Source organism: Bemisia tabaci, chromosome 3 (genome assembly GCF_918797505.1).
Source record: "Bemisia tabaci chromosome 3, PGI_BMITA_v3".
Classification (NCBI taxonomy): domain Eukaryota; kingdom Metazoa; phylum Arthropoda; class Insecta; order Hemiptera; family Aleyrodidae; genus Bemisia; species Bemisia tabaci.
In genome coordinates this window covers 22,727,265-22,738,621 of record NC_092795.1, presented here as the reverse complement: position 1 = coordinate 22,738,621, position 11,357 = coordinate 22,727,265, and the positions used below count along the sequence as shown (strand labels likewise).

The 11,357-nt window shown below is 34.5% G+C and overlaps 1 protein-coding gene across 1 annotated transcript in view; it reads right to left on the bottom strand.

Moving 5' to 3' along the window:
* Positions 1-236: 236 nt before the first annotated feature.
* Positions 237-11,357, bottom strand: part of Pxn (Peroxidasin) — a 45,554-nt gene continuing 34,433 nt past the window's right edge. Inside the window, exons 16-24 of the mRNA XM_019040678.2 lie at positions 10,430-10,663; positions 9,213-9,610; positions 8,527-8,727; positions 7,543-7,878; positions 6,606-6,951; positions 6,308-6,425; positions 5,604-5,815; positions 4,577-4,845; positions 237-3,945 (exon numbers count right to left, since the gene is read on the bottom strand). Coding sequence (XP_018896223.2) covers positions 3,850-3,945; positions 4,577-4,845; positions 5,604-5,815; positions 6,308-6,425; positions 6,606-6,951; positions 7,543-7,878; positions 8,527-8,727; positions 9,213-9,610; positions 10,430-10,663 — 2,210 coding nt within the window. The 3' untranslated portion in view covers positions 237-3,849. The remainder of the gene's footprint in view (positions 3,946-4,576; positions 4,846-5,603; positions 5,816-6,307; positions 6,426-6,605; positions 6,952-7,542; positions 7,879-8,526; positions 8,728-9,212; positions 9,611-10,429; positions 10,664-11,357) is intronic.

The following is an 11,357-nucleotide window of genomic DNA, read 5'->3' as shown; positions in this document are numbered from 1 at the left end:
TAGACAGACGAAAACCACGCAAAATTGTTCTAGTGATATACCTAAACGTTTGTTTTCTTTCTTCAAAATAAGAGTATGAAACGAAGTTTTCATCTTATCAAACTGCAAAACGGGGCTCCTTAGTTTTGCCATTATAACTTTCTTTATTTACTATAAAAGTTAACCATGTAAATCTCAGCTTTTTGTTTATGATAAATATTGAAAGGATACAAGGGTATAAAGTGAAGTCACTGTGATATTTTAAGATAGATGTATATTCTTTTAAAAAAATATTCAGTAGGTTAGGAACAAAGTTGTACATATATTTTCTTAAGATATTGTAAAGAAATGTATATATTTTGTTGCATATGAGAATTTTTGATGATTAAATTTGAAGACAGACATACAACAGAAAGAAATTGATACAAAAATTGTACCTAAATTATTTTTTTAAGTTTGAAAAACAAATTTGAGAAAGTTAGAACTTTATATTTTCGGTTTCTTCCAGTATGCTTTATTTTTGATGACACTTTCAGGAGAAAACCAGAGGATCAGAAAAAGACAACAAAAAATGCATTTATACACGTCTCTCTAGCTGCAGATGCTGTCTGTTAACTAATCCATAAGGGTAAAAAAACTTAACCATTACTTTACAAGATTCTTGTCAACTGAAATTTACTTACTTATAACTTGGGTTGAAAAATTTTACCTTGATTGGCAGTGTTGAAAAGTATAGTACACTTTATAATTTACCTGTGTAATAAACAACATCACTTTGTGAAAAATTCAATGCTTTTCCTACCTAAAAAATAAGTTATAAAAATATCAAGTAAAGAGGTGTTCCTAACCCCACCCCCTTATGTTGCCAAGAGGAAAATTTGTTCTTATCTGGTTGAACTTGAATTTATTTTCCTTAAAAAACATGGAGAAAGATCGCAGGTGTTTGGATTTGGAGAGGCATATATTTGAAGTACATACTTATTTTGAGATACCAGGCTTCAGAATTTAGCCATTGCTATTTTCTTTCAACAAGTCATTCCCTTTACAAATTAACAGTACATAAACGAAAACCTTGACATTGAGGAATTGAACCTCCTTAATTATCAAATTATTTGGTAACTACAGATATTCCAAGGAAAGTAATTTTAGGAAATGATTCCATTACCTTTGATCTTCCTATTCTGTTATTTTAAAAGTTTAGTTTTCAACATTTGATGTAATATGTTTTTTGAAGAAATTGATATTTTTCACATTGTTTCCGCACCAACAATTGAATTACAGAGAAACATTCCACGAATTTCCACATCATTAAAGGAAACTGCAGAGTTTATTTTTATAAATTTTCAAAACGAAAATGTATGTATTTTAATGTCATTCTTTATTCTCAGTATACTATTTTTCTTCAACCAAAAATAGATAAATAAATCATCTGACATTGTGAATCTGTATTCAATATATTCTTAAAACAAGCAGTAAGCTCCAACGCATTCGCGTCGGAAAGCGGCTCTGCCCGTTCGCCAAAACTAATCGGAACTTTATGAATAAATTGCTCCATTTAAAAATCAAAATAATATCGAATTGCGATATATTACGCGGATAAGATAGAGCTATGTCCTGTCGTAGGCGGTGACATAGAGTCGATGTCATTTCAATAATCGCCCCGATGGCCACGATAGTTGTTAAACGTTTACGGTTTCCTTGGTAACCTTTGTTTGCTATCAGCTGATATCGAGTAATATGCCTAGGAAGCTCCAACCACTGCATTCTTCCAAAAAATCGCGAAAACTTTAAAATTCAAAATTTCAAATTTTGAACGTAAAGTACATTTTTTCCATCACGAGATTAAAGCACAGACAAGTTTTGAATTATTGACTGTATCACCATGATTCCAAAAATACACTACACAACATAGCATTGGCTAACAATAAAACAATATGCAATAAAATAAAGTCATGACAAGGTACATAGTCGAAAATGGCGCCGATTCCCATCAACCAACGCGCGGTCTCTCCAATGTAACATGGTCCATTGATACTCCCCAGCTGGGACCGTCCGGAATAGCAGCTCTAGTGCAAGCACCAGAGCCGCTAAAAGTGATGTGTTAGTAGATGGCCAAGATACAGGATATCTAAACTTTTTCAGATTGAGGATATTTTTTGAAAAGTGTAAGAAACTATTTTTGCAAGTTCTCAAATATACGATAGTTAGTATTGAAACATATTTTTTCTTTTCTCTTCAATTTTTTTCCACAAAGCAGAAAAATATACACACACATATTTCTAGTACAACACATCCCTTCCAAATTTATCAAGATTCAAGGAAGCCATGAAACATTTTTTATTGAGAACTAAAAAAAAGGCAGACAACTAAAGGTGATTTTCCTTATTTTTAATATTTTATACATTTTAAAAGCATTTGCCATTCTTCTGACTCTGAATTACACATCAACAAATATACTTAGGTATCTATGAAAGTTCCATGGTCACACCTCGTCTAGGTATGGCTAAACAGATCAATGTATTAGGCATGACTATCATGCGCATAAACCAGCTGAGATATCTCGATTTTCTCTATTTTACTTTCGTGATGACATTTTCAGCAAGAAACTAGGGTCAGAAATCCACAGCTTTCAACTGATCATGAAAAACTACAATACAAATGGGCTAGGCCGGCACTCCATTTCAGATTTTGCAAAATTACCTCGAACATATAACCCTTGAACAACAACTTCCAAACCTACATAATTTGTTATGAATTTCAGGATATGTAGGCTATGCAGTACATATCCTGAAATAATAAAAAAGGTGCATGTTCTTTTGATGAAAAGAATGTCTGTCCGTCCTTCTATCTAAAAAAGAAACAAAATCTGGAAAGGAACTAAATAGTTCTTGCTTAGCATGACAGGACAATGAGTAGCTTTCCTAAAATACTTTGGTTTCTTAGGACAATGTTACGATGTTCAACAAAGAGGAACTAAACAATTGGACTAGAAACAAAGAAAAACAGACTTAAAGTTTCAATCCTTCATCTGACTCAAGGTCAATCACTCTGCACTAATTCATTCCTTACTTTAAATTTTTTGAAGGAGAAAGTGTACATTTAAACCAGCTCAAAACTATCTTGAACTAAATTTTTTGAAGGTTTACATGGTTCCTTTTCACTGAGTGCTGCGCTTATGATAAGTCACTTACAGTTGGATATGATACATAATTGTGCATGATCCATCAAACAATTACCTAGCTTAAGTGTACTCTAGAGAGCTGATGGAAAAATATGACATACACTTGAGCCAAAGTGTTGGTAAACTATGAAAACAGTCAAATGCATTAACCCCTCCTGTCACATTCACACCTGAAAATTGACTCTCAAACATTGTCAAAACTGAATAATTAGGAAAACTAGAGAATGAAAACCTCAGTGCGTTTTACAGGAGGTAAATTCAAAGCGGCAGAGAGGAACTTCACTATTACTTGCCACTTCAAATACTTCGAGAGTATGCCAACACTTCGGCTCAAGTCTATGCTTTCTTTTGAAACAAGAAAAAGGTCCAAATTTATATTTTCCTTTGAGTACCTTTCCTACAAATACAATGTATCATATCAACATATTTACAGCAGGAAAATCTTAATGGCGCATTTTTCCAACTTCTCCTCTTTCATATACTCTACGAACAGATTTTTTTCTTCCAGTTTTTTTTAGTGAAAAAATTGAAGTTCTCATCAGGAGCTTCTCATCTGATCTTGTTGATGAAAGCCTCTTTCTATCAAAGGATTGAGGGGTAACTCACAGTAAATGTCAGCTTCTTTGACCAAGCGGTGGACAGCACTGCAAAGAAATGCCAGAGATCAGGAAGTTCTAGAAGATAATTGACTAAACACAGATTGGACAGCACTCATTTTCCGGTCTCCTTTGAGAACTGCATGTAAGATGGGGGCAGACTAGTGTTGTACATGTCACTTGTGATTCCTGTAATGGTAAATGGTTGACAAAATGATGAAACTTGAATGACAAAATCAAAACGATACAATAAAATAAATAAGTAGCACGGTGTAGTTTACAACACATATAGCACAGATTGATGGCTATATGCAAAAAAAATATATTAAATTTCGACGTTTGAAAATCTCTAATTAATTATCTTTTATTTTCCACAAAGAAAGCTAGTCAAAATGCTTCTTTGCAAGATCATGTCTTTAATTTAGAATAATAAGTTGAGAATTATGCTCCTGGCCTCTTTGTTAATAAAAAAAGAAGAAAATACTATAATAGCCTAGTTTTTCCTTTACTATTTGTTGTAATAACATTCCTGATGCATAATTTCCATACTTCTTTCCTTTTTTATAGGATGAGCACTGCGTTCACTGCTTGCTAAAACAGAAAATGTCTCCTCCTTTCATTTAACCCACAACAAAAAGTGCTGCACCCCTCAGCACTAGATAACTCTAAAACTAAGTACGCACCTAAAGAGATGACCAGTCTCTTTCATGAATGCGTAACAAAAAAAAACTAAGTTCCAATCGGCATAAACTCTCGTCCTTCTACCACCAATTTGTACTGTAGAATATTTTTTTTCCCATAAAAAATAAATTGATCATACCCTTTGACACTCGCAGCTGGTGCACCGGTCTTTGCTCCATCGATCCCCAACCGATCGAATGCCACCATTATGATCACGACAATAGTCTTCATTCGGAAGGTGGCTGAAAGATTTCATCCTTCTTTTCAGCTGCTTGACCGTTTTCTGGAGGTCTTGAATGACGGACTCGAGGCCTTCTAACCGAGCTTCTGTTGCGTTATTGCTGATTTCATTTGAAACTTCATTGATTCTAGGGTCCTCATCTTCATCATCATTGACAAAATGACAGCCTTAAAAAATTAAAGACAGCAAAAATTGACACTTGAAATCACAAAAAACTATTCTTCGAATTTCCTTATATTATAGGCCATTTAGTTCAGAATTGTTATTGAGACTTGAAATTGAAAAGCATAAGAAGGTACTAAAATATTCGGAGCCTTCGAATTGAGATATTGGTGCAAACACTTCTAGCGGAAAGTCAAAACATGTCAAATCAAACGGGAGATACGATGGTTTGAAATATCCAGTTCAACAATATGGTTTTGATAAAAATCAGCTGAAATTTTTTTCAGCCAGATATGGTGCACAAATCCGTTGCACTACAATATAACTTTGCATCTTTACTTGGTACACAAATAAAATAAATGGCTTGCACCTTCGTCTGTGAGCTAGTAGAGGGTACTTGTTGGGGAAGACTTAAATTCCCATTTTTCAACTCAATTTTATGAATATTGTTCTTCTGATTAGTTTGCCAATGAGCGCAGGAAAGTGCAAGACCATTAAAAGTTTACAAAAAATAGCCTGAAAAATAATTACTTTCCTTAAAAAGTCTTCTGCATAAATTCCAGAAAGAAGTACTTATTTATCTAGAGAGCAATATTTTTGCCTCCATGCGGCAAAGAATAGCCTTCTACAACGCACACTATGTGAAAATTCAGAATTGAACTTCCCTCTAATAAAGAAATCTTTCAGTAAATACAAGGATGAACAGGGTCAAACATTTGCAAAAAAGCATATATTTAAAAACAGAACAAACCAAATAACATACCTTCAGTGGAGTCAAACCAAAATCTCAGGTCAACAGACGGAATTTCAGAGCAAGAAACAATGGAGGATTTTTGTAGTGATGGTAATAAAAAGGCATCTTTGGTAATTTTATTGATATTATCACCATTGTCACACAAGATTCTGGCTAAACTGGTTTGTTTGATTTGGGTGAGTTGACTAGGTTTGAAAGCAGATGGATTTTCATACCAAAACCTGGAAAAAAATGATGGTTATTCTGATTTAATGTCAATTTATGTATGGAATATTCATAAATATAGAAAATGTAATGTTATTCTTCAAAAAATGGATAAAAAAAAACAATTTCAAAAATAAGGAATTTCATACAAATTAGCGGTTTGTTTCCCTGTCATGCTGAACAAAAAAGGTTGCGCTGTGGAATTTTGGCCATGTCCAGGAGCTCTGCGGTTTTTCAACTCCCTCACAGCCATCACTACATCTTGGAGCTGGATCTCCACGTTGGAATCTTCTATAGTGCTTATGACTCTGCCTTGAAACTCGAGTCGCCTCTCTGTTAATAAATCTTTAAAATAGCTTAAAAATATACTATCATAATAAAACAGGACAAACTAGAATTAAATTTTTGTAAAACTTGTTCTTACCGATTTTTCTATTTATTTATTTTTTCTATTTTAATAAAGTATGACCGATAAAGTTAACAAAAGAGGTGATATAAACTAGAATTACCTGTCTCCATCCCGAATACGCCTGAATTGTTCAATTAAAATACATCTGAATAGAGGTCCAACCCTTGCACCTGGCAGTTGATCCTCTAGAATACCGCCAACCCAAACATCAATGTTACCTGGGAAAAAAATTATCAAAATTAGATTCTCAAAACATAAAATTAATAATGAACATACTAGAAAGGTGGATGTTGAACCAAGTTCGAATATTAATGCAAGGACTGCTGGTTTCACGATACTACTGATCAGAAGTTGACAAGGACAGTAAATATATTTATTGTATGTTCTAATTATTTTACCTGGATGCCCATACAGCTTCTTCAATTTTTCTCTGACTAAAGAACTTGAAATTTCCTTCCTGAGATCGTCAAAGGTTTGAGCATCGCTGAGATTGCAAAACTTCCTCCACTCATTGTAACCGGGGATTCCGTGATCCCTTGAGCGCTGAACATTCATTGCAGCCAAATCTAGTGCCACCGCATGGAAGGAGGTGAAAAGATGCTCTGTCAGTTGTGTATTCAAGTTCTGGTTTGGCATTTTCCGTTTGGCTGGAGTCATGAAAAATCCACGCATCAAGGGATCTACACCACCCTCTTTGACAATGCGCCATGGAGCAAAAAAGGCTTTGCCCAAGCTTAAGTCACCCTAAAAACAAATAAAAATTTTATTATAAGAAATTAAAAAAAGAGGCGTGAGGAAAAGACATTATGTAATAATTCAAAGATGATTTGGGAGTACCAACTGAAAGAAGTGAAAACAAAACCAAAACTAACGGAGAAACTGAGGTGACGAACTGAAAGCTGAATAAATAAGTAAGAAAAGAGATTCAGAAAATTTAAAAACTCAAACTCACACAGTAGACAACAGTAAACGGAAGAATTGCCATTTTAGCCTTGATGGAGGAACCACAGGGTCCCGAAAAGTGTCAGTGTTTACTTTAATTGATTTTTAGAGTTTGATATTTTTTTTTTTTTTTTTTTCATTTTTAACACATTTCTTGGGAGTTCCTGGTTTTAGTATTTTTAATTTTATGAGAATTAGAAGATTAATTTATACTTGCTCTTTCAACATAAAAGCTCCAAGTACTGCATTGCTCATGACTTAAAGAAACCTTAAAAATAAAGAGACAGCCAGATTTGTGGATGGCTCTATGGTACACGAAATTCGTAGGTGTTGAAATTACAGCATAAATAGAATAAAACTGATTATTATTTTTGTGGTAAAATGATAACATACCTCAGGAATAGAAGTAAAATTTTCATTCAACCTCCGTAAAGTTGGGTTGATCAGGCTGTGGCCGAACCTCAGCGCAGCTGTAGCAAAAACATTGGTGATGCCAGGATCAACGTTGGGATCGTAGCCAGAATATTCACCAAGCATCCTCATACCTTCAGCGCCCACTATGTAAGGTAACCAATGTGCATAAGTAATGTGTTGCATCTCTGCACCTATTAGCTTGCGGGTTTCATGGAAAATCGTGTCGCCATCCCATGTTGGATTTAATGTTTGGAAAACTCGTGCTATTCTGTTGTGCTCTCGCAGCCAAATTGTGTGCATAGCAATCAGTCCAACCTTAAATAAAAAAACAGTTGGACTTAAACTTTTTTCAGTACTTTGGACAGACTTGAAAAAAACAAATAAGTGGCAACAACATACTTTTCAATCCATTCGTTTTGAAGATGGTTTCATATTAATAACAAGACAAGAATATGTGTATGATAAAACCAAGTCGACTGAGTTAAATAGAAAGCAGGTCTCATTTTCAAATATAAAGAGTTCTGTACTTGAACTTGACTGGTATCTTACTTTCTCTGGTGACCAATCAAAAACCACAAACGATGTATCCAAAACAAGGACTTGAAGTTCTTCATTTTACAATGAGTTGTATAGAATAAAAAGCCCGCCATATTTTTCTCTGTGTACCTTTTCTATTTCCACATTACATACGTGTCTGAATCATTTGATATAAATCTCCATCTTAGCAAAAAGAATTGATGGGTAAGATCCAAAAATGCTGATACCCACTCCTGACTTTCGCTTCTTTTTGTAAATGTTATGATTAAGACAGATATTTTCAACTTTAACTATCGAAATCAAACATCTCACAACTAACACAATGTGCCAATAACATTATGTACTCATTTCTTTAACTCTTTATTTGTATTAAACAAATAGCTAATGAAAGGTTAGTGATATTTGAAACCATTAAGAATTGTTTACCTGCTCATTGACTCTGATATCTCCTGCTAAAAAGCACCCAACATCGCCTTCGGTCAAATCTCTTCTGCAATCAACCTCTGTAGCTCCAGCAATGGGTAATAAGGGTTTGTCATACGGCGCTTTAATTCCCTCTCTCAATAAACCATCATCATTTCGGAGGTCTCTCAGTACATTTGCTCTTTGGTTTGTGAAGCCATATACCTGAAATTGAAAAGGAAAAAAACTCAGAATTTTGTCAAAGTCCTAAAAGTAAAACACTAGTTCAAAGACACAATTCAAACTTTACGGAATAAAATTTTGAGACCAAAAAAGCTTTGATATCATTTCATATGAATTGGAGAGATCTACAAAAAAGTAAGCTGGATCACTCGTTATGTGTCCTACTGCCAGCGTCATCTATCTATTTATTTCATAAATGCAAAAAAACTGTAGTTGTCACCTGAAATTTTTACAAAATATTCCCTTTAAGAAGGGAAAGAACATAGAAAATTTACAGGAACAAGTTGATTAGTTTTCTGCACCAAAAATAAATTGCGTCAGTAAAGCAGACTAACATAAATATTTTCATTCCGTTCATTTCATTTGCTATTAATATTGAAGTTAAAATGCTGAAACTACTTTTTGGTATTTTTATTGTTTAGGAACTTTGTCATCTACAAAAAGAGGGGTAAGATCAAAAGTATCACCTGCGATCCATCAATAAAAGCTGTGAGCTGATTGATTTGCTCTCTAGGCTGGATTGCTCCAAAGAACACAGATGTCATTCCTGAGCCACAAATGGCACTGCTCCGAATAAAGTCCATGCATCGGCGGTTCTTGATCCTGGGGTCATGCTCTGGAACGTCCATCGGGAAACAGGGCGCAGCATAGGCACAAGATTTCTTGCAATCGATTCCTTCCCAGCTCTCAAGACTAGTCGATGGAATGGCATGATCAAGGTCGTGATCCAAAAACTGACCCCATTGCATTACCATGTGCGTTATTTCGATATCTGGAGTGATATCCTCCGTTTTGATTATCTCATTTGAAACAACTCTTGCCAACGGTTTCTCAAACCCAAAATACTTGATCGACTTTGTCCAACCTGCAAAAACAAATTGAGGATTGTCAAAATTGTCTTCAGTCCGTGGATGACGACAAACATGTGGCGATTTTCAGAAATGATGACCCCTTTTTCCTACCTTTGTAAAACTTTTCTCTGCTGCGGGTCAACAATGTAAGATTACAAGGAAAATTGTATATTTCCTGTTTCCCTGACTTCTGTTGCACACGAAAATGTATGATAAGAAAGTAAAAATTTCATAATTGATTCAAAATTTATGCTAATTCCTCAAAAAACGAAGGTTATACTATTGGTGCCAAAATAAAAGAATATTTTGAAAACATTTAAATCCACGAGAAACTTATATTAATATTATAAATATATAATGCAAGAGCATTTATTGCCTAATCTATAATATTCTCAAAAAAATGTTTGTCGAATGGTGAGGGCAAGACTAAGGTGAAATGAAGTAATGCTATCAGTTGGTCGCATGCTAGCAGATGTATCACTTTCTTACTAGGCCAGACAATCGAAAGATTATACATCACTGAGGGGTTGCCTCTAGATTGTCGATTATTTGATCTGACAAGGGCATAACAAATAGAGCGAAACATTAGAGCGATTCAACTGGCCACTTGCATAATTCTATTTCACCTCAGTCTTGTCTGTTGGATAGACACAAAATTTTAAAGACTGGCACACAGAATTGTCCTCCCGTCCCGTAATGAACATACATATGCATCATTTCTGCTGATAATTGGTGACTTGGAAGTAAACATTTTAGCCACCTACACCAGCAAAGTTAGTAATGAAAAATTTACTCAAAGTTGTAGTGAAGATTAGTTTGAAAAACTAACTTACCAACTGGAGTGCTGAAGCCATTTTCATAAATTGGTTTTTGGAGACGTCTGAAGCCTGTGAGCGAAGCTCCCCACATAGGATGTTGGAGGTTGTTGCATGTTCCGTCGATGGTTCTGTACTTAGTGTGGAAACATAGATCAGAGCAATTGGTTTTTACCTGGTGTGTCATGCAGCCAGACATGTTGGCAATCAGCTCAACCTGAACAGGAGATAAAACATCTTCATACTTGAAGTCTGGAGGGAGAAGAAACAAAACACAGAGGACTAATTATATCTGAAAAGGCGATTCTGATTCAAGTCAAGAAGCTGAATATTTAAAAATTGAAAAATGACTCAAAAGTGCTAGAAAAATGCTAATTATCGACAAAGGAACATAATTTCATCCTAATATAAAGAAATTAATTCAAACATTTCAATTTTTCACACATACAGTGCAATTTTTGTTCAAAATTTGGTTGATTTTTTGGTGTAGTCAAAAGGAAAATCAGTGTTTTCAGTTAGAAATGCCTGTCAGTTCCATTAAAAAATCACAATTAGCGAGTGGAAAGCTTGCAGCGTTGAAATGTGGATACATGTTTCTGTGTGGAAAATGATGAACTAGGAGACAATTTGGACTATCTTACTTGACGAAATAAGTTTCATAATTTTAAAAACTCTTTTTCAAATGATAGTAGATGTTTTACTTTGTTGTGATTTCAATTTTTACTTTATCATCTCTCTTTAGAGAGGAACCTATACTTATATCAGAGAGCCTAGACCAAGACAAAAGAGAAAAAAATCCCAAATTAACTGAACAAATGTGTTAAAAAATTGCAAGTTTCTTTTACCAAGTCAATAAAAGAGAATGAAAAAAGGGAATGGTCGAATCCAAAAATGGATGTAAAAAGCTGACTTTTTGGGGATCCAGTTCCTTCTTCAGTCACAATAT